The 23,975-nt window shown below is 44.1% G+C and overlaps 1 protein-coding gene across 3 annotated transcripts in view; it reads left to right on the forward strand.

Annotated features, from left to right (window-relative positions):
* Positions 1-23,975, forward strand: part of LOC140741680 (protein kinase C delta type-like) — a 129,292-nt gene that overhangs the window by 71,728 nt on the left and 33,589 nt on the right. For all 3 annotated transcript variants that reach the window (XM_073071948.1, XM_073071949.1, XM_073071947.1), the window contains 3 exons: positions 3,002-3,134; positions 3,374-3,573; positions 10,194-10,254. In XM_073071948.1, the coding sequence (XP_072928049.1) occupies positions 3,020-3,134; positions 3,374-3,573; positions 10,194-10,254 (376 nt within the window). In that variant the 5' untranslated portion in view covers positions 3,002-3,019. The remainder of the gene's footprint in view (positions 1-3,001; positions 3,135-3,373; positions 3,574-10,193; positions 10,255-23,975) is intronic.

Genomic DNA, 23,975 nt, shown 5'->3' on the forward strand with positions numbered 1-23,975 from the left:
ACAGAGGAGAGGCAGTGGATGCCATTTACTTAGATTTTCAGAAGGCATTTGATAAGGTGTCTCACATGAGGCTGCTTAACAAGATAAAATCCTATGGTGTTACAGAAAATATACTGGTGTGGATAGAAGAATGGCAAGAATGGCTGACAGGCGGCGAGAGACAACCATTTCTGGTTGGCTGCTGGTGACTAGTGGTGTTCCTCAGGGGTCAGTATTGGGACCGCTACTTTTCATATTGACTGTCAGTGATTTAGGTAATGGAATTGATGGCTTTGTGGCAAAAGTTTGCGAATGTTATGAAGATGGGTGGAGGAGTAGGTAGTGCTGAGGAAGCAATGCGATTGCAGCAGGACTTAGACAAATTGGAAGAATGGGCAAAAAAAGTGGCAGATGGAATACAGTGTTGGTAAATGTATTAAAATGCATTTTGATAAAAGGAACAATAGTGAAAACTATTTTCTAAATTTGGAAAAAATTTAAACATCAGAGGTGCAAAGGACAGGAGTGCTCGTTCAAGACATGCAGAAGGTGAATACACAGGTGGAGTCTGTGGTAAAGAAAGCAAATGCAATGTTGGCATTTATTTCAAGGGGAATAGAATAGAAAAGCAGGTAGATAATGCTGAAGCTTTATAAGAAACTAGTCAGACAATATTTGGAGTATTGTCAACAGTTTTGGGCCCCTTATCTCAGAAAGAATGTGTTGTCATTGGAGAGAGTCCAGAGCAGGTTCACAAGGATTATTCTGGGAATGAAGAGGTTAACATATGAGGAGTGTCTGGCAGCTTTGGGCCTGTACTCACTGGAATTTAGTAGAATGCATGGGGAATTAATTGAAACCAACAGAATGTTGAAAGGACTAGATAGGGTTAATGTGGAGAGGATGATGGGGGTATCCAGAACTAGTGGAAACAGCCTCAAAATTGAGGTGCAACCTTTTAAAACAGAGGTAAGGAGGATTTTTTTTCTTAAGCCATAGAGTGATGAAGCTGTGGAATGCTCTGTGGTGGAGGCCAAGTCTGTAGGTTCATTCAAAGTGGAAGTTGATAGTTTCCTGATTGGTTGGAGTTTCATGGGATGTAGTTAGAGGGCAGGTGTATGGGGTTGAATAGGAACTGGGATCAGCCATGATGAAATAGCAGAGTGGACGATGGGCTGAATGGCCTAATTCTGATCCTGTGTCTGATGGAGGCTTTGGAGAGTGTGCAGGAGTCGCTTATCAAGATGTTGCTGGATTAGAGAGCATGTGCTATAATGAGAGGTGGGACAAACTTGGGTTGTTTTCTCTGGAGGCTAAGGGAAGATCTGATAGAGGTTTATAAGATTACAAGAGGTATAGATAGAGTAGATATAGACAGTATCTTGTTCCGTTTAAATGTCTAATACCAGAGGGAATGCATTTTAGATGAAAGAGGGTTGATTCAAAGGAGATGTGAGGGTCAATTCTTTTACACACAGTGGTGGGTGGCTGGAATATGCGGCCTGGGGTTGGTGGTAGGGATTATTATGAGACACATTGACATTGCGTATGCAGAAGGGATTAGTTTATTTGGTCAGTTGATTGCTAATCTAATTGTTTTGGCACAACATTGTGAATTGAAGGGCTTGTACCTGTGCTGTACTGTTCTGTGTACTAACACTGAGGTATGGTTTGGTTGGGGATGAGTCTGTCAGTGTATAACACCGGGGTACGGTACTGGTGGGGTCGGGTCTGTCGCTGTATAACACCGGGGTACGGTACCGGTGGGGTCGGGTCTGTCACTGTATAACACCGGGGTACGGTACCGGTGGGGACGGGTCTGTCACTGTGACACCGGGGTACGGTACCGGTGGGGACGAGTCTGTCACTGTATAACACCGGGGTACGGTACCGGTGGGGTCGGGTCTGTCGCTGTATAACACCGGGGTACGGTACCGGTGGGGACGGGGTCTGTCATTGTTTAACATGTGGGGATGGGCCTGTCACTATACAACACCAGGGTACGGGTCTGTCACTGTATAACACCGGGGTACGGTACCGGTGGGGACGAGTCTGTCACTGTATAACACCGGGGTACAGGGTCAGTGGGGACGGGGTCTGTCATTGTTTAACGTGTGGGGACGAGCCTGTCACTATACAACACCAGGATACGGGTCTGTCACTGTATAACACCGGGGTATGGTACCGATGGGGTCAGGTCTGTCACTGTATAACACCGGGCTAGGGTACCGGTGGGGACGGGTCTGTCACTGTATAACATCAGGGTACGGTACCGGTGGGAGTGGGTCTGTCACTGTATAACACCGGGGCACGGTACCAGTGGGGTCGGGTCTGTCACTGTATAACACCGGGGTATGGTACCGATGGGGTCAGGTCTGTCACTGTATAACACCGGGCTAGGGTACCGGTGGGGACGGGTCTGTCACTGTATAACATCAGGGTAAGGTACCGGTGGGAGTGGGTCTGTCACTGTATAACACCGGGGTACGTACGGTACCAGTGGGGTCGGGTCTGTCACTGTATAACACCGGGGTACGGTACCGGTGGGGTCGGGTCTGTCACTGTATAACACCGGGGCACGGTACCGGTGGGGTTGGGTCTGTCACTATATAACACCGGGGCACGGTACCGGTGGGGTCGGGTCTGTCACTGTATAACACTGTGGTACGGTACTAGTGGGGGCGGGTCTGTCGCTGTAGAACACCGGGGCATGGTACCGGTAGGGTCGGGTCTGTCACTGTATAACACTGTGGTACGGTACTAATGGGGGCGGGTCTGTCGCTGTAGAACACCGGGGCACGGTACCGGTGGGGTCGGGTCTGTCGTTGTATAACACTGGAGTACAGTACAAGGGATCACTCTTTGACATGGATCTGCATGATAGATGGCATATTTTGTGTTGTCAGACAGTATGGGGGTTGGGCAGGGGGGGTTTGTGGATGTGTGCACAAACTGCTCAGTGTTCTCTGGGATTATCCGTGAATGTGTCGTACTCAACCTTTGCTTCTGTCGCTCTCTCCAGGCCTCCCTCCACTCTGTCATGGCTCCGTTCCTGCGCATCTCCTTCAGTTCATACGAGCTTGGCCTCGCCACAAATGTCGCTGAGAGTCAGCAACCATTCATCGCTGTGAAGATGAAGGAGGCTATGACCACAGGTAATACACCCGGGTCCAATGTGGGAGCTTCATGATACAGGCAAATGATATCCAGCTGTGCTTCAAGGTTCCATTGGCTCCATCCAGTTCTCCAGGCCTTCCCGCCCACCCCTTCCACTCCACTTTCACAGCATCATCCTCCTTGCTCCCGCCCCCTCTCTGCTGCCTGCCCCATCACCTGCCTTCCCCCATCTCTCCACATCTGTGGTTCCTCATGACCCTGCACTTTGTACCGGCAGAGCGCGGTAAGACCTTGATGCAGAAGAAGCCGACTATGTACCCAGACTGGAAGTCTTCCTTTGATGCTCACATCTACGAGGGCCGGGTCATCCAGATCGTCCTGATGGGGAGTGCCGAGGAGCCCCTGTCTGAGGTTACGGTTGGGGTCTCTGTCCTTGCTGAGCGTTGTAAGAAAGGCAACGGGAAAGCAGAGTTCTGGGTGAGTCCAGTCAGAGATGGTCACATTTGAGGTTGACAGGGATGTGTCTGGTCAGAGTATGCTGGTAGTGGACTATTGGGAGAAGTGGTCCAGTTGGTATGTTTGAGATGCCTGTGGGTGTGTCAGCTGTTGGCTGTGATGAACCCTGAGGAAGATAGACGTGGAGATGAGTGAGGGGTTGATTTACAGTTTACCATCTCTTTCAGAGCTTCTGGGGATCTTCAGGAGTCTCTGTAAAAGATTAGGGATTCCTGCAATGGTCCAGCTAGTAGTCAGAACAGGCACTGTTCATGGGTGTCTCTCTTCACACCTGATGGGTGTGGGAACCTGAGACTTTCAATGCCTGAAGCATGAGGCTCTGGACTCAGTGATGGTTGATGGGATTAGTTACCAATGGGTACAATGGTTAGCAATGACAGAGGGCTGAAGGGCCTGTTTCTGTCAAGTTTGCTACATACACCCTTTAACTGAATCAGAATCGGGTTTATTATCACTAACATGTACCGTGAAATTTCTTGTTTTGTGGCAGCAGTACATTGTAAGACATACAGTTTAATAAATAGTGTGGGAAAAATAAATTAAGGTAATGTTCATAGGTGCATGGACCTTTCAAAAATGTAGTAGTGCAGGGGAAGCAGCTATTCCTGAATCTCCATTTCCCCGTGTAGAGTGCCCTCCTGCTTCAAATTATCCACTATTGTCCCTGCATATAAAAAGATCAAGGTAACATGCCTGAACGACTGGCGGCCTGTCGCACTCACCTCAACAATAAGCAAATGCTTTGAGAGGCTGGCCAAGGACTACATTTTCAGCATGCTACCACCCACACTGGAGCCCCTACAATTCACCTACTGACACAACCGATCATAGGTGACACAATAGCCACTGCTCCACTCATCTTACACATCTGCAGAAGAAGGACACTTACGTGAGAATGCTGTTCTTGGACTACAGTTCAGCATTCAACACCATAATTCCATTCAGGATCGACAAGAAGCTCAGAGACCTGAGCCTTCGCCCTGCCCTGTGCAGCTGGATCCTGGACTTGCTGTCAGAGCACTGGCAGGTGGTAAGAGTGGGCTCCCACACCTCCACCCCTCTGACTCTCAACACAGGAGCCACTCAGGGCTGTGTACTAAGTCCCTTCCTTTACTCCCTGTATACCCATGACTGTGTTGCCACCCACAGCTCTAATCTGTAAATTAAATTTGTTGACGACACTACATTGATTGAACTAATCTCAAACAATAACGAGGAGTCATAAGACAAAGGAACAGAAGTCGGCCATTTGGCTCATCGAGTCTGCTCCGCCATTTCATCATGAGCTGATCCATTCTCCCTTGAAGGCGGTCCCATTCCCCCGCCTTCTCATCATAACCTTTGATGCCCTGACTACTCAGATACTTATCAATTTCTGCCTTAAATACACCCAATGACTTGGCCTCCACTGTCACCCGTGGCAACAAATTCCATAGATTCACCACCCTCTGGCTAAAATTTTTTTTTCGCATCTCTGTTCTGAATAGGCACCCTGCAATCCTCAAGTCATGTCCTCTCGTACTAGACTCCCCCACCATGGGAAACAACTTTGCCACATCCACTCTGTCCGTGCCTTTCAACATTCAAAATGTTTCAATGAGGTCCCCCCTCATTGTTCTAAACTCCAAGGAGTACAGTCCAAGAGCGATCAAATGTTCCTCATATGTTAACCCTCTCATTCCCAGAATCATTCTAGTGAATCTTCTCTGAACCCTGTCCAATGTCAGCACATCCTTTCTTAAATAAGGAACCCAAAACTGCACACAGTATTCCAAGTGAGGTCTTACCAATGCCTTATAGAGCCTCAACATCACATCCCTGCTCCTATACTCTATTCCTCTAGAAATGAATGCCAACATTGCATTCGCCGCCTTCACCACTGACTCAACCTGGAGGTTAACCTTAAGGGTATCCTGCACGAGGACTCCCAAGTCCCATTGCATCTCAGAACTTTGAATTCTCTCCCCATTTAAATACTAGTCTGCCTGTTTATTTCTTCTATCAAAGTGCATGACCGTACACTTTCCGACATTGTAATTCATTTGCCACTTCTTTGCCCATTCCCCCAATCTATCCGAGTCTCTCTGCAGACTCCATTTCCTCAGCACTACCGGCCCCTCCACCTATCTTTGTATCATCAGCAAACTTAGCCACAAAGCCATCTATTCCATAATCCAAATCGTTGATATACAACGTAAAAAGAAGAGGCCCCAACGCGAACCCCTGTGGAACACCACTGGTAACCGGCAGCCAACCAGAATGGGATCCCTTTATTCCCACTCTGTTTCCTACCAATCAACCAATGCTCTATCCATGTATGTAACTTTCCCATAATTTCATGGGCTCTTATCTTGTTTAGCAGCCCCATGTGCGGCACCTTGTCAAAGGCCTTCTGAAACTCCAAATACACCACATCCACTACATCTCCCTTGTCTAGCCTACTTGTAATTTCCTCAAAAAATTGCACTAGGTTTGTCAGGCAGGATTTTAAGGAAACCATGCTGAGTTCTGCCTATCTTGTCATATGCCTCCAAGTACTCCGTAACCTCATCCTTGACAATCGACTCCAACAACTTCCCAACCACCATGTCAAGCTAACAGGTCTATAATTTCCTTTTTGCTTCCTTGCCCCCTTCTTAAATAACGGAGTGACATTTGCAATCTTCCAGTCCTCTGGAACCAGGCCAGAATCTATCGACTTTTGAAAGATCTTTGCTAATGCTTCCGCAATCTCCACCGCTACTTCCTTCAGAACACGAGGGTGCATTCCATCTGGTCCAGGAGATTTATCCACCCTTAGACTATTCAGCTTCCTGAGTACTTTCTCTGTTGTAATTGTGACTGCGCATATTTCTCTTCCCCGACACCCTTGAATGTCCGGTGTATTGCTAATGTCTTCCTCAGTAAAGACTGATGCAAAATACTCGTTCAGTTCCTCTGCTATCTCCTTATCTCCCATTACAATTTCTCCAGCATCATTTTCTATTGGTCCTATATCTACTCTCACCTGTCTTTTACTTTTTATATACTTGAAAAAGCTTTTAATATCCTCTTTGATATCCTCTACATAGCACCATCCAGAGACAGAGAAGCAGTTTCAGCGACAGGTTACTATCGATGCAATGCTCCTCAGACAGGATGAAGAGGTCAATACTCCCCAATGCCATTAGGCTTTACAATTCTACCGCCAGGACTTAAGAACTTTTTAAAAGCTATTATTAATGCTTTTTGAGATAGTGATTTAGATGCATATCATATTTTTTTTACTGAGTTAAGTATTGTATGTAAGTAGTTTTGCTACAACAAGTGTATGGGACATTGGAAAAAAAGTTGAATTTCCCCATGGGGATGAATAAAGTATCTATCTATCTATTTGCTAGCTTCCTTTCATAGTTCATCTTTTCCCTCTTAATGACCTTCTTAGTTTCCTTTTGTAAGCTTTTAAAAACTTCCCAATCCTCTGTCTTCCCACTAATTTTTGCTCCCTTGTATGACCTCTGCTTTGCTTTTACTTTGGCTTTGACTTCTCTTGTCAGCCACGGTTGCATCCTTTTTCCATTCGAAAATTTCTTCTTCTTTGGAATATATCTGTCTTGCACCTTCCTCACTTCTCACATAAACTCCAGCCACTGCTGCTGTGCCATCCTTCCCGCTAGTGTCCCTTTCCAGTCAACCTTGGCCAGTTCCTCTCTCATGCCACTGTAATTTCCTTTACTCCACTGAAATACCGACACATCGGATTTCGGCTTCTCTTTCTCAAATTTCACAGTGAACTCAATCATGTTGTGATCACTGCCTCCTAAGGGTTCCTTCACTTCCATCTCTCTAATCACCTCTGATTCATTACACAATACCCAATCCAGTACAGCCGATCCCCTAGTGGGCTCAACAACAAGCTGTTCTAAAAAGCCATCTCGTAGACATTCTACAAATTCTCTCTGTTGAGATCCAGTGCCGACCTGATTTTCCCAATCCACTCACGTGTTAAAATCCCCTATAATTATCATAACACTGCCCTTCTGGCAAGCCTTTTCTATTTCCTGTTGTAATTTGTAGTCCACCTCACTGCAGCTGTTTGGAGGCCTGTAGATAACTGCCATCAGGGTCCTTTTACCCCTGCGATTTCTTAGCTCAACCCATAAAGATTCTGTACTTTCCGATCCTATGTCAACTCTTTCTAATGATTTAATATCATTTCTTACCATTAAGGCTACGCCAGCCCCTCTGCCTACCTGCCTATCCTTCCGATACACCGTGTATTCTTGGACGTTCAGCTCCCAGAGACATGCATCCTTTAGCCACGTCTCAGTGATGGCCACATCACTGCCAATACCTGCCAATCTGTAACTGTACAACAAGATCATCCACCTTATTCCTTATGCTGCGTGCAATTAAGTATAACACCTTAAGTCCAGTATTTGGTACTTTTTGCGCTGATTGCACTGCAACTCATCCCAATGGCTGCAAATTTGCTCCATCACCTGCCTGTCCTTCCTGACATCCTTACTGCTCACTAACTTAGATCTATTTCTGTTTTCCTCTTCTCCGCTCCATCCTTCCGGTTCCCATCCCCCTGCCAAATTAGTTTAAACCCTCCCTTACAGCTCTATTAAACCTTCCTGCCAGGATATTGGTCCCCCTAGGATTCAAGTGTAACTCGTCCTTTTTGTACAGGTCACACCTGCTCCAAAAGAGGTCCCAATTATCCAGAAACTTGAATCCCTGCCCCCTGCTCCAATCCCTCAGCCACGCATTCATCCTCCATGCATTTATCGGACAACTTTATCATCTCTGACATAATGGTGTCAAGAAAACAACAACATTTCAAAAAACAAAGGAGCTGATTGTGGACTACAGGAGGAATGGAGACGGACTAACCCCTATTGACATCAATGGATCTGGGATTGAGAGGGTAAACAGCTTTAAGTTCCTCGGCATCCACATCACTGAGGTCCTCACATGGTCTGTACACATCAGCCATGTGGTGAGAAAGGCACAACGGCACCTCTTTCACCTCAGACGGTTGAGGAAGTTTGGTGTGGGCCTACAAGTCCGAAGATCTTTCTACAGGCCCACAATTGTGAACATCCTGACTGGCTGCATCACTGCTTGCTATGGGAACAGTACCTCCCTTAATCACAGGATTTTGTGGAGTGGTGCAGACAGCCCAGCGCATCTGTAGTTATGAACTTCTCATGATTCAGGACATTTACAAAGACGTGTGAGAAAAGGGCCCAAAGGATCATTGGGGACCTGAGTTACCCCAATTACAATCTATTCCAGCTGCTCCCATCCAGGAAAAGGTACCACAGCATAAAAGCCAGGACCAACAGGCTCCAGGGCGGCTTCTTCCACCAGGCCATCTGACTGATTAACTCATGCTGATTTAAGTGTATTTCTATGTTACACTGATTGTTCTATTTATTATAAATTACTGTGATTGTACATTTAGACAGAGATGTAACAAAGATTTTTACTCCTCATGTATGTGAAGGATGTAAGAAATAAAGTCAATTCACCTATTCACCATTGAGTGTGTGTCTTCAGGCTCCTGTACCACCACCTTGATGATAGTAATGAGAAGAGGCATGTTCTGGATGGTGAGGGTCCTGAATGAATCGTGCTGCCTTCTGGAGATGTCACCTTTTGAAGATGCCCTTGATGGTGGGAAAGCTTGCTCTAAAGATGGAGCTGGCTGAGCCTACAACCCTCTGCAGCCCCTTTTGATCCTGTGCATTGGAGCTTTCCACCGCACCTTTGTAGAAATTTGCTAGTCTTTGGTGATATAATAAAATCTCTTGAAACTTGTAATGAATTATAGCCACTGGTAAGCCAGCTTTGTGATTCATTCAATGTGTTGGGCCCAGGACAGATCATTGAGATGTTTGACCTTGAGGTTGCTCACTCTTTCCACTGATGACCCCTCAATGAGGATTGATGTCTGTTCTTCCAATTGGCCCTTCCTGAAGTGACATCACTCAATGTATCTCACTCCTGTACACCATCTGAGATTCTGCCAGTAATAGTGGTATTGTTGGATGAGGAGAGGTTGTATTTGCCTCTCAGTGTGCAGGGACACATCAGAAGATGTTTGGATTTGTTCCATGTTTCCACTTCCACTCCCATGGTACCTCCCCTCCCTGCCTGGTGCAGAGCTGAGGGAAAGGTCCGCCAACTCTCAATTGACAGACAGGGTCCAGAATAACTCTTCTGAGCATGCCCCACCTCTTGAAGGTGTGCTAGTGGGCTCCCTCCAAGTTCCAGAAGGCAGTACAGATGATCCCTCTCTATTGAAATCTCCTCTGTTTCCCTATCCAGTGAGAGCTCATTGTGGAAGGAGGTGATGTGTTGAATGTTGTTCCTTGAATGCTATGTGGGTGCAGGGGATATCATGGGAACTGAGGGAAGAGACATTATTAAAGCAGCCTCTGTGCATTGAGTTCCTCTAGCAAATTTGTTGCCTCTGATTCTCGAGTTTGGATGATGCATTGCCCAGGAGCACATGTGTGACCAGAGGTGGGGCTTTGAGCTGGGTGCATGAGAAGCAGTTACAATATTTATTGGAGTTCCTCTTTCTGCAGTTGGATCTCCAACCTCAAGGCAAAGTGCTGATGGCAGTGCAGTTATTCCTGGAGGATACAGGTAAGATTCTACGACTTGGCCAGAGCTATGAAGTGTGCCTTTTGCTGAACTTTAATTGGCCAATAGAGATGAGAAATAGTTTAATTAACTTTTTCCTCAAATAGTCAGTGTGAATCTACACCAGATGCCGCCTGGTCTTGGAGTGAACTTGGATCGTGGAGCTGACCAGAGCCAGCATTCTTAATCATGAAGAAGGCAGAGTTGTTAGGAGAGACAAGAGATTGCAGGGTATTGTCCCAGTAGATCAACCATTCCTTTGGCTCCACAGATGCTGCTAAACTGACAGGTTATCGGCATGATGAAACTGTGGTGTCAGTCACCCCTGATTTAGCACAGAACAGGCCAAACTGTCTAAGCCAATAACTTCAAATTAATCTAAAACCTCTTCCCCGCAAGTTCACCTTCTCAGCAGTTTCAAGGTTTTTTTAAAATGCTCCAATGCTGTTTGTTTCCAGCACATTCCAGGCACCTATCACTCAATGTGGGGGAAAGAGCTTGCTTTGCACACCTCCTTTGTATTCTCTCCCCACCTCCCACCCTCTTGTACTAGACATTTCAATTCTTGGAAAAAGAAGTTGGCTATCTATTCTATTTGTGCCTTACGTAATTTTATAAACTCCTATCAAATATCCACTCAGTCTCCATCACTTTAGAGAACAATACTAGCTTATCGAACCTCTCCTCATAGCATGTAACCACCAAGCTAGGCAGCATCCTGGAAACCCCTTCTGCATCCTCTCCAAAACCACCACATACTTCCCATAATAGGATGACCAGAGCTGAACACCTAAATGAGGCCTAAACAGAACTTCATAAAGTGTAACATAATTTCCTGACTCTGGGGAGACATGCTATTCTGCATTCCTCTCTAGGGCCTTGGTTTAATTGACCAAAGTGCAACACCTCATACTATCCGAGTTAACTTCCATCTGCTGTTCTTTAGCTCACTTTCCCAATTGATCTATGTTCTGTTGTAATCTCTGATAATCTTTGTTACTGTCCACTATATCACCAATTTTAGTGATATCTACAAACTTAAATTTCAAGTTAAACAAGTTATTAATGTAGATGATGAAACAACAAGGAATTTAGCATTGATCTTTGAGGCGTACCACCCATCACAGAATTGAACTCACCCCAGACCCTTGGTGATCTAACCCTGCAGACCAGCCTACTATGTGGGACCTTGTGAAAAGCTCACCGAATGACGTCTATTTACCTAGGTTTGCTAGTGCTATTGGGGAGGGTTTAAGCTAGATTTGCAGGGGGATGGGAACCAGAGTGCCAGAGCAGATAGTGAAGCGGGGGTGAAAATAAATGATGTTAAAAGTTCATGCAAAATTGTTTGTGGTGGTAATCTTCTGAGGTGTGTCTGTTTCAATGCGAGGAGTATTGTGGGGAAGGCAGATGAGCTGAAGGCGTGGATTGAAACATGGAATTTTGACATTATAGCCATTAGTGAAACTTGGCTACAGGAAGGGCAGGGCTGGCAGCTTAATGTTCCAGGGTTCCGATGTTTCAGACATGATAGAGGCAGAGGGATGAAGGGTGGGGGGTTGGTGGCATTGCTAGTCAGGGAAAATGTTACAGCAGTGCTCAGGCGGGACAGATTAGAGGGCTTGTCTACCGAGGCCATATGGGTGGAGCTGAGAAACAGGAAAGGTATGACCACAGTTATAGGGTTGTATTATAGATCACCCAATAGTCAGCGAGAATTGGAGGAGCAAATCTGCAGAGAGGTAGCAGACAACTGCAGGAATCATAAAGTTGTGATAGTAGGGGATTTTAATTTTCCACATATTGATTGGGACTCCCATACTGTTAAAGGTCTAAACGGGTTAGAGTTTGCAAAATGCGTTCAAGAAAGTTTTCTAAATCAGTGTATAGAGGCACCAACTAGAGAGGATGCAATTTTAGATCTCCTATTAGGAAATGAGTTAGGACAGGTGACGGAAGTGTGTGCAGGGGAACACTTTGGGTCTAGTGATCATAACGCCATTAGTTTCAACTTGGTCATGGATAAAGATAGATCTGGTCCTTGGGTTGAGGTACTAAACTGGAAAAAGGCCAAATTTGAAGAAATGAGACAGGATCTAAAAAACGTGAATTGGAACAGGTTGTTCTCTGGCAAGGGTGTGATTGTTAAGTGGGAGGCCTTCAAAGGAGAAATACTGAGAGTGCAGAGTTTGTATGTTCCTGTCAGGATTAAAGATAAAGTGAAAAAGAATAAGGAACCTTGGTTTTCGAGGGATATTGGAAATCTGATGAAGAAGAGAGAGATGTATGACAGGTATAGGCAACAAGGAGCAAATAAGGTGCTTGAGGAATATAAAAAGTGCAAAAAATATTTAAGAAAGAAATCAGGAGGGCTAAAAGAAGACGTGAGGTTGCTTTGGCATTCAAGGTGAAGGATAATCCAAAGAGCTTCTACAAGTCTATTAAGAGCAAAAGGATAGTAAGGAATAAAATTGGTCCTCTTGAAGATCAGAGTGGTCAGCTATGTATGGAACCAAAAGAAATGGGGGAAGGAGTGTATGCAAATAAAGCAATCAAGTAGTGAGGTCATGGAGCCTATACAGATTAAAGAGGAGGAGGTGCTTGCTATCTTGAGGCAAATCAGAATAGATAAATCCCCAGGACCTGACAGAGTATTCCCTCGGACCTTGAAGGGGACTAGTGTTGAAATTGCAGGGGCCCTGGCAGATATATTTAAAATGTCGGTAATCCACAGGTGAGGTGCCAGATGATTGGGGGATAGCTCATGTTGTTCTGTTGTTTAAAAAAGGCTCTAAAAGTAATCCAGGAAACTATAGGCTTGTAAGTTTGACGTCAGTAGTAGGTAAATTATTGGAAGAAGTACTAAGAGATAGGGTCTACAAGTACTTGGATAGACAGGGACTTATTAGGGAGAGTCAACATGGCTTTGTGTGTGGTAGATCATGTTTAACCAATCTATTAGAGTTTTTCAAGGAGGTTACCAGGAAAGTGGATGAAGGGAAGGCAGTGGATGTTGTATACATGGACTTCAGTTAGACCTTTGACAAGGTCCCACATGGGAGGTTAGTTAGGAAGATTCAGTCGCTAGGTATACATGGTGATGTAATAAATTGGATTAGATGTTGGCTCAATGGGAGAAGCCAGAGAGTGGTAATGGAGGATTGCTTCTCTGAGTAGAGGCCTGTGACTTGTGGTGTGCACAGGGATCAGAGCTGGGTCCGTTGTTATTTGTCATCCATATCAATGATCTGGATGATAATGTGGTAAATTGGATCAGCAAATTTGCTGATGATACAAAGATTGGAGGTGTAGTGGACAGTGAGGAAGGTTTTCAAAGCTTGCAGAGGGATCTGGACCAGCTGGAAGAATGGGCTGACAAATGGCAGATTGTGTTTAATGTAGACAAGTGTGAGGCATTGCACTTTGGAAGGACAAACCAAGGTAGAACATACAAGGTAAATGGTAGGACACTGAGGAGTGCAGTAGAGCAGAGGGATCTGGGATTACAGATACATAATTCCCTAAAAGTGGCATCACAGGTCATAAAGAGAGCTTTTGGTACATTGGCCTTTATAAATCAAAGTACTGAGTACAAGAGTTGGAATGTTATGGTGAGGTTGTATAAGACATTGGTGATGCCAAATTTGGAGTATTGTGTGCAGTTTTGGTTACCAATTTACAGGAAGGATGTTAATAAGGTTGAAAGAGTGCAGAGAAGGTTTACAAGGATATTGCCGGGACTTGAGAAACTGAGTTACAGAGAAAGGTTGAATAGGTTAGGACTTTATTCCCTGGAGTGTAGAAGAATGAGGGGAGATTTGATAGAGGTGTATAAAATTATGATGGGTATAGATAGAGTGAATGCAAGCAGGCTTTTTTCCACTGAGGCTAGGGGAGGGAAAAAAACAGAAGACATGGGTTAAGGGTGAAAAAGGAAAAGTTTAAAGGGAACATTAGGGGGAGCTTCTTCGCACAGAGAGTAGTGGGAGTGTGGAATGAGCTGCCAGATGAAGTGGTGAATGCAGGCTCACTTTTAACATTTAAGAAAAACATGGATGAGAGGGATATGGAGGGATTATGGTCTAGGTGCAGATCAGTGGGACTAGGCAGAAAAATGGTTCAGCACAGCCATGAAGGCCCAAAAGGCCTGTTTCTGTGCTGTAATGTTCTATGGCTCTATTCTTTCAATCCCCTTGGTCACCTCTTCAAAAAACAACTCAAATTCATGAGATTTGACTTCCCAACACAAAGCCATGCTGACTATCCCGGATCAGTCTGTGCCTTTCCAAATGCAGATGGATACTGTCCCTCAGAATCCCCTCCAATAACTTCCCCACCACTGATGCCAGCCTCACGTTCTCTGGCTTGTCCTTGCAGCACATTAAAGGCGCGACATTAGCTAACCCCCAGTTTTTGAGATTTATTTTAAGGTACCATAAGATCTGACTTAAGTAACCAAACAGGACAGGTTAAATTAATGACCCGAGCAACAGCTAGGCTGCAGGCTAGTTTACTATTGCAATTGAAAATGACACAAAATGAAATAAATACTAAAAGGTAATATTGAACTCTGTTAAACTCTGGTTAGACCACACTGTTGAGTATTGTCTTCAGGTCTGGTCACCTCATTATAGGACATATGTGGAAGCTTTAGAGAGGGTGCAAAGGAGATATACCAGGATGCTGCCTGGACTAGAGTGCATGTCTTGTGAGTAAAAGTTGAGTGAGCTCGGGCTTTTCTCTTTGGAGCAAAGGAAGATGAGAGGAGAGTTGAGAGAGAGGAGCACAGTATATGTTGATAAGAGGCATAGGTCAAGTCGACAGCCAGAGACTTTTTCCCAGGGTGGAAATGATTTATAGAAAGGGACATAATTTTAAGGTAATTGTACAAAAATACAAGAGGGATGTCAGAGGCAAGTTCTTTACACAGAGGGGTGGGTGCATGGGAAATGCTCCTGGAGTGGTGGTAGAGGCAGATACATTAAGGACATTTAAGGAACTCTTAGATAGGCACATGGATGACAGGAAAATGGAGGGTTATGTAGGACAGAAGAGTTATTTTAGAATAGGTTAAAAGGTCAGCACAACATTGTGGGCTAAAAGGCCTCTACTGTGCTGTAATGTTCTAAATATTTAAAGTAAAGTTGCTCCTTTATTCACTACAGAACATCTTAATCTGTAATCTGTCCTGGTTGTGCTGATAAGACCTGTTTGTATGTACAATCTGGCAGAAGACTTCTGAAATTTTCTTTTGCTCTCTTTTCCTTCTATCACCTCTCGGTTTACTCTATTCAGGCTGATGCTCAGCCACGTTACACAGGTGGCGTACATCACCTGTTCAGTTTCTTTCATCACCTTCTCAACTTCCAGCTTAGTTAGTGAGCCCTGGCTCTGTTTCCCTTGTCTTTTCTTCACAGAATGGACCTAGACTATGTCTGCTTTCTAAAGGCCATCTATTATTCTGTTTCAGTTTTACTTCTGCTCCCTTTCTAACTCACTGCAGCTGGTCCACTTCTAGTTAGGAGGTTATATAGTGGAGTCCTTCTCACCCCTGTTTGTTATTGCTCAATGCCCCATGACTGATGGCCAAGGGGAAGTGACTGTTTGCTCACTTACAAATAGTCTACTTCATTCTCCGGCTGTAGTGAAGCAAAGCTTCCATTCCCATGAGTGGGAAATGTACCAATCAATAATTCCACAGTAGAGGAGAGCAAAAGCTCCAGAATGTGAGAGTAGGCTAGCAAGAAGCAAGGTATAAGAGCTTCAATAGATTGATATGAAAGAAAAGATTACAGTTTAAAAATAGTTCCTTGCAGGCTGAGCTGAATACATTTTATTGAAGAATAAGAAATTAAACAAGTTATTCAAGTCTGTCTTCACAAAAGACACAGAAAACCAAATGGGAAGTTTGAAGGCCTGGTGGTCTAGAGTGAGAAGTCACTGACAGAAATTGGAGCAGATAATGGAACTGGGAGTCAGATAAAGCCCAGAATGATGATATGGGTCTGTTGTCATCTTCCACATTTCCCATCAGGTAACAATGGCTTCCACACTTTGAAACCCCATGACTTGTGAAAACAGGAATCTATAGAACAGGCAGTTTGCTCCATGTAGTAACAGGACACTTGGAAAGTATTAACTGGATTGGGCAGGGTCATTATTAATTTATGAAAGAGACATCATGTTTGACATGTCTGTTACAAGTTTTATGAGATTGTAATTAGTGGAATAGATAAAGGCAAACCAGTTAATATGGTGAAGAAGCCCTTTCATAGGTAACATGAGATTCTTAACCAAAATGAGAGCATGTCATATTGGGGATAATGTAGTTGTGTGGATTCAGGATTGGTTATTAAGCAGGAAAGGGGGAAACAAGGAATCAAGTCATTTGGGGTGGTGACCAAGCGGGTTGTGGGGCATCCAGGGTCAGAGCTCATGATTTGGATGTAAATGTATTTATCCCAAAGTACCCAAGAAGGGCCACCCAGAAGTCTTGAATGACTACTGTCCAGAGGACCTGACCTCACACATCACAAAGACCATGGAGAGACTGGTCCTGGTCCACCTCTGATCCCTGGTCAGATTAGCTTTGATCCCCTGCAGTTTGCCTGCCAGAGCACATTGGAGTCAACGAGGCTGTCATCTACCTGCTGAACAGAGCCTACTCCCTTTTGGATAAGCAGGGCAGTACTGTGAAGATCATATTTTTTGATTTCTCTAATACCTTCAATACCTTACAGTCCGCATTGCTGGGGCAAAAGCCCAGTTCAATGCAGGTTGCCACTTCCATTGTATCCTAGATAATGGGAAACCTGACTGGCAGATCATAGTTTGTGTGGATTCATAGCTGTGTATCAGTCATGGCTATAAGCAGCACTGGGGCACAACAGGAGAATGTATTGGCTCTATTCCTGTTTACCCTGTATACCATGGGCTTTTGCATCCTGGTAAGCCTCTTCTGCACCCTCTCCATGCCTCAACATCCCTTCTATAGTATGATGCTCAGAACTGTATTCAATACTCCATATGTGGCCTAACTAGAGTTTTATAAAGTTGCAACATAACCTCCTAACTATTGAACACAGCACCTCATCTAACAAAAGCAAACATTCCATAAGCCTTCCTTACCACCTTATTGACCTGTGTAGCCACTTTCAAGGAGCTATGAACTTGTATTCCAAGATCTTTCAGCTCAGCAATACTATTAAGGAACTTGCCCTTGATGGTGTTCTGTCTCCTAACATTTGCCCTACCGAGGTGCAACACCTCATATTTATCTGGGTTAAACTCCATCTGCCGTTTTTCAGCCCATATCTGCAAATGATCTATATTGTGTTGTATTCTTTGCCAGTCTTCAACACTAGCCATAACTCCTCCAATCTTGATTTCATCTGCAGATTTACTATCCCATCTATATTTTCATCCAGGTCATTTATATGTTACAAACAGCAGAGGTCCTGGCACTGATCCCTGCAGAACTCCACAAATTGTAGACCTCCAACTTGACATCAAGTCCCTTCAACCACTACCCTCTGTCTTCAATGCACAAGCCAGTGCTGAATCCAAGCAGCTAATTTGCTGTGGACCCCATGCTTCTTAATCTTCTGGATTGCCTCCCATGATGGACTTTGTCAAACACCTTACTAAAATCCAGGCAGACAACATCCACTGCCTTACCCTCATCAATCTCTCTCATCGCCTTGTCAAAAAACTCAATCAAGTTGGTAAGGCACAACCTGCCTTGCACAAAGCTATGCTGGCTCTGCCTTATTAGGCCATGGGTTTCCAAATGCTCATACATCTTACCCCTACTCATTTTCTCCAGCAATTTCCCTACAACTGATGTGAGATTCACCAGTCTATAGTTGCCATGATTTTCCCTTGTTCCCGTCTTAAGTAGGGGTACAGCATTTGCCACTCACCAGTCCTTCGGGATCTTGCCTGTGGCTGGAGAGGGCACGATACTGGTCAAGAGCCCAGTAATCTCATCTCTTGCCTCCTTCAATAACCTGGGATAAATATCATCAGGACCTGGGGACATCCACCTCAATACTCATTAGGAGGCTCCTTGATCTAAACATATTTATACACATAGCACTGATCTCCTGTTCCTCCATATCCCTTTCTTTGGTAAATACTGAAGCAAAGCACTTATTAAGTACCTGACTCACATTCTCTGCATCCTAGCAAATGTTCCCCTCTTTATCCTCAAGTGTTCCTACACTTTTTTTTGATGTATGTATAGAATGCCTTGGGATTCATCTTAATCCTACTTGCCAAGGACTTTTCATGGCCCCTCCTGGCCTTCCTAATTTTCTTTAGTTCTTTTCTGGCTTCTTTATACTCATGTGCTTTGTTTGATTCTGACTTCAAAAGCTTTACCTACCTCTATTTTTTCTTGACTAAATTCATCCCCTCTCTTGACATCCAAGGTTCTCTTATCTTTCCATCCCTGGATACCTTCCCTGTACTCTGTGCAATTGATCCTTAAACATCCTGATGTGGACTTGCCAGAGAAAAGGTGTTCCCAATTAATGCTGCTCAGTTTCTGCCTAATTCCCTGGTAATTTGCCATACTCCAATTTAACACTCTCCCAAAAGGACCATTCCTATCCTAACCTATAGCTATCCTGAAAGACAGAGTTGTGAAAGGTCAGTTATCTGAGGCTCATTACCCAACACCAGGTCCAGTACAGCTCCTCCTGTCATTGGACCATCCACATAATGATTTAAGAAACTTTCCTGGATACACTGAACAAATTCTGCCCCACTTAAAATCCTTGATCTGAGAAGTTGAAATCTCCCATGACAACAACCCTATTATTTTTACATATTCCCTTAACCTGATTACATATCTGTTCCTCAATGTCCCAGTCACTATCATTGTGATTGTACCCTTCCTATTCCAAAGTTTCATCTAAAGACTTGGAGGCCAAGTCTTTGTCTATTTATGGAGAGGTTGATAGATTGTTGATTGGTTAGGGCATGAAGGGATACGGGGAGAAAGCAGAAGATTGGGGCACAGAGGAAAATTGGATCAGTGATGGTGAAGTAGCAGAGCAGACTCGATGGGGTAAATTGCTTAATTCTGCTCCTATATCTTATGGTCTTTTGGTTAAGTGGATTCTGTGTCTGACCCCTTCATTAGGTCTCCCCCTGAGTGCAGCTGTGATATTGCCCCTGATCACTAGTGCAACTTCACCCCCTCTTTTACCTCCTCCTCTATCTTTTCTAAAACTTTGAGAACCCGGTATATTAATCACCCATTCTGCCCTTCTCTTGATAAAGTTTCAATAATGGCGACAACATCATAGTTCCATATACTGATCCATGCTTGAAAATCATCACGCTTACCCATAATACTCTTAATATTTAAATATACACACTTTAAACTATCTGACCCATCTTACATGTTATCTCAAGTTTTGCTTTTCAATTCCTTCCCTGACATCTACCTTCTAATCTGATTCGTTCCTTTTTGACCTGGGTCTCCAGTTCCCAACCCCTCGCAAAACTAATTTAAAATCTCCCACGTAGCATCAGCAAACTTCACAGCCAGGATATTGGTTTCCCTGCAGGTCAGGTGCAACAGGTCCCTCTGGTACTCTACAAAGCAGGCAGTATAATCAAATACCCATCCATCCTGGACATTTTCACTTCTTCCCCCTCCTGTCGGGCGAAAAATGCAAAAGGCTGAGCACATGTACCATTGGACCCAAGGACAGCTTCTACCGTACTTGAATAGACCTTGTATTCATTAAGGGATTAACTCTTGATCTCCCAAGCTACCTCCTCCTGGCCTTTCCACTTTATTTGTCCATCTGCACTGCACTCTCTCTGTAACTGCAATACTTTATTCTGCACTCAGGTTTCATTTCCACTAACTCAATGGACTTGCATGTGCAATGAACTTCCTGGACGGGATGTAAACAAAATCTTCCCGCCCTGTCTCAGTACACATGTCGATAATAAGCCAACCAGTGGAAGATTTTGAATCTTGGGCTGAATAACACTTCTGATGATCCAGTACTGTCTTTAGTATTTCTACACTGAGCCCATCACAGTTATCCCAACATCCTGACCCAGTTGACATACTGAACCCCGGCACTGTTGCCCCGCCACAGTGAACACAATCTCTGTTATCCCAATGCCATGACCCAGATGGCATGATGAACCCATCTATGTTACACCAGCGCCCTGGACCCCATCACTGTTATCTCAGCATCCTGACCCAGATGGTGAAGTGATGGAATGATGCGCATAAAGATGTCAGTTGTCCCATTTCATCCATATTGACTGTGATGTCTTCCTATGCCAATCCCATTTACCTGCAATTAGTTTGTCTTCCGCAGCATGTTTCCAAGCACTTGTCTAACTGCCTTTTAAATTTGCATGGTGTAACTGCCTCAGCAGCCTCTGCCAGCTCATTTTGTGCACAGCACTTTCTGTGGGAAATTCTTGCTTTGCATGTCCCCTTAAATCTCACCGTCAAGCTATGCCTGTTTCAGATACTCCATCTGCCCTGTTTGAGGCTCTCATAATTTTATAATCCTCTATAAGGTCATCCCTGAGCCTCTATGTTCCAGTGAGTAAATCCCAGCTAATCAAATCTCATCTTCTAACTATAGCCCTACATTCAAGGCAACATCATTCCTGATTTATGGTGACCAGACTGTAAACAATACTCTTTTTGGCCCAGGCACTGCTTTAGATGGCTGCAACATAATTTACTTAATGCGCTCTTCACTGTCCTGCCCATCTGTGTTTTTTTCAGGGACCTATGAACTTGTATTGACACCAAGGTCCATCTGTACATCAAAAACCAGAGGTGACTGCCATTCACTATTTTTCCTGTTAGTATTTGATGTTCCAGATTGCATTACCTCACACCTTTTTGGTTTAAATTCCATCTGCCGCCCCTCAGCCAACTTTCTAACTGTCCTACAGTGCCTATAAAAAGTATTCAATCCTCTTGGAAGGTTTCATATTTTATTGTTTTACAACATTGACTCTCAGTGGATTTAATTTGGCTTTTTTGACACTGATCTACAGAAAAAGACTCTTTTTCATGTCAAAGTGAAAACAGATCTCTACAAAGTGATCTAAATTAATTACAAACACAAAACACAACTGCATAAGTTTTCACCCCCTTCAAAGTCAGTATTTAGTAGGTGCACCTTTGGCAGCAATTACAGCCTTGAGTCTGTGTGGATAGGGCTCCATCAGCTTTGCACATCTGGACACTGCAATTTTTCCCCATTCTTCTTTACAAAACTGCTCAAGCTCTGTCAGATTGCATGGGGATTGTGAGTAAGCAGCCCTTTTCAAGTTCAGCCACAAAATTCCCAATTGGATTGAGGTCTGCACTCTGACTTGGCCACTCCAGGACATTAACTTTGTTGATTTTAAGCCATTCCTGTGTAGCTTTGGCTTTATGCTTGGGGTCATCGTCTTGCTGGAAAACATATCTTCTCCCGAGTCACAGTTCTCTTGCAGACTGCATCAGGATTTCCCTGCATTTTGCTGCATTCATTTTACCCTCTACCTTACAAGCCTTCTAGGGCCTGCTGCAGTGAAGCATCCCCACAGCATGATGCAGCACCACCATGTTTCATGGTAGGGATGGAGTGTTTTTGATGTGTGATGTTTAGCTTACACCAAGCACAGTGTTTAGTCTGATGGCCACAGAGTTTAATTTTGGTTTCATCAGATCATAGAACCTTCTTCCAGCTGACTTCAGAGTCTCCCATGTGCCTTCTGGCAAACTCCAGCCAAGAGATTTTTTCAACAGTGGCTTTCTCTTTGCAACTCTTCCATAAAGCTGTGACTGGTGAAGCACCTGGGCAACAGTTGTTGTATGCGCAGTCTCTCCCATCTCAGCTACTGAAGCTTGTAGCTCCTCCAGAGTTGTCATAGGTCTCTTGGTGGCCTCCCTCACTAGTGCCCTTCTTGCATGGTCACTCTGTTTTTGAGGATGGCCTGCTCTTGGCAGATTTACAACTATGCCATATTCTTTCCATTTCTTGATGATTGGCTTAACTATACTCCAAGTGATATTCAGTGACTAGGAAATTTTTGTATCCATCTCCTGACTTGTGCTTATCAATAACCTTTTCACAGAGTTGCTTGTTCTTTTGCCTTCACGGTGTAGTTTTTGCCAAGATAGTGTGGAAATAGCAGGGGCTCTGACAGAAATATTTTAAATGTCATTAGAGACAGGGATGGTGCCGGAGGATTGGCGTATTGCTCGTGTGGTTCCATTGTTTAAAAAGGGTTCAAAGAGTAAACCTAGCAATAATCAGCCTGTAGGTTTGACATCAGTGGTGGGTAAATAAATGGAAAGTATTCTTAGAGATGGTATATATAATTATCTGGATAGACAGGGTCTGATTAAGAACAGTCAACATGGATTTGTGTGTGGAAGGTCATGTTTGACAAATCTTATTGAATTTTTTGAAGAGGTTACTAGGAAAGTTGACGAGGGTAAAGCAGTGGATGTTGTCTATATGGACTTCAGTAAGGCCTTTGACAGGGTTCCACATGGAAGGTTAGTCAGGAAGGTTCAATCGTTAGGTATTAATATTGAAGTAGTAAAATGGATTCAACAGTGGCTGGATAGGAGATACCAGAGCGTAGTGGTGGATAACTGTTTGTCAGGTTAGAGGCTGGTGACTAGTGGTGTGCCTCAGGGATCTGTTCTGGGTCCAATGTTGTTTGTCATATATATTAATGATCTGGATGATGGGCTGGTAAATTGGATTAGTAAGTATGCAGATGATACTAAGATAGGTTACGTTGTTTTAAATTGAAATAGGTTTTCAAAGCATGCAGAGAGATTTAGGCCAGTTAGAAGAGTGGGCTGAAAGATGGCAGTTGGAGTTTAATGCTGATAAGTGTGAGGTGCTACATTTTGGTAGGACTAATCAAAATAGGACATACATGGTAAGTGGTAGGGCATTGAGGAATGCAGTAGAACAGAGTGATCTAGGAATGATGGTGTATATTTCCCTGAAGGTGGAATCTCATGTGGATAGGGTGGTGAAGAAAGCTTTTGGTATACTGGCCTTTATAAATCAGAGCATTGAGTTTAGGAGTTGGGATGTAATGTTAAAATTGTACAAGGCATTGGAGAGGCCAAATTTAGAGTATTGTGTACAGTTCTGGTCACTGAATTATAGGAAAGATGTCAACAAAATAGAGAGAGTACAGAGGAGATTTACTAGAATGTTACCTGGGTTTCAGCACCTAAGTTACAGAGAAAGGTTGAACAAGTTAGGTCTTTATTCTTTGGAGCGTAGAAGGTTGAGGGGGGACTTGATAGAGGTATTTAAAATTATGAGGGGATAGATAGAGTTGACGTGGATAGGCTTTTTCCATTGAGAGTAGGGGAGATTCAAACGAGGACATGAGTTGAGAATTAAGGGGCAAAAGTTTAGGGGTAACACGAGGAGGAATTTCTTTACTCAGAGAGTGGTAGCTGTGTGGAACGAGCTTCCAGTAGAAGTGGTAGAGGCAGGTTCAATTTTGTCATTTAAAACAAAAATGAGATAGGTATATGGACAGGAAAGGAATGGAGGGTTATGGGCTGAGTGCAGGTAGGTGGAACTAGGTGAGAGTAAGCGTTAGGCACAGACTAGAAGGGCCAAGATGGCTTGTTTCCATGCTGTAATTGTTATATTGACTCACCAGCAGTTGAACCATCCAGACACAGGTGTATTTCTACT

Source organism: Hemitrygon akajei, chromosome 19 (assembly GCF_048418815.1).
Source record: "Hemitrygon akajei chromosome 19, sHemAka1.3, whole genome shotgun sequence".
Lineage (NCBI taxonomy): Eukaryota > Metazoa > Chordata > Chondrichthyes > Myliobatiformes > Dasyatidae > Hemitrygon > Hemitrygon akajei.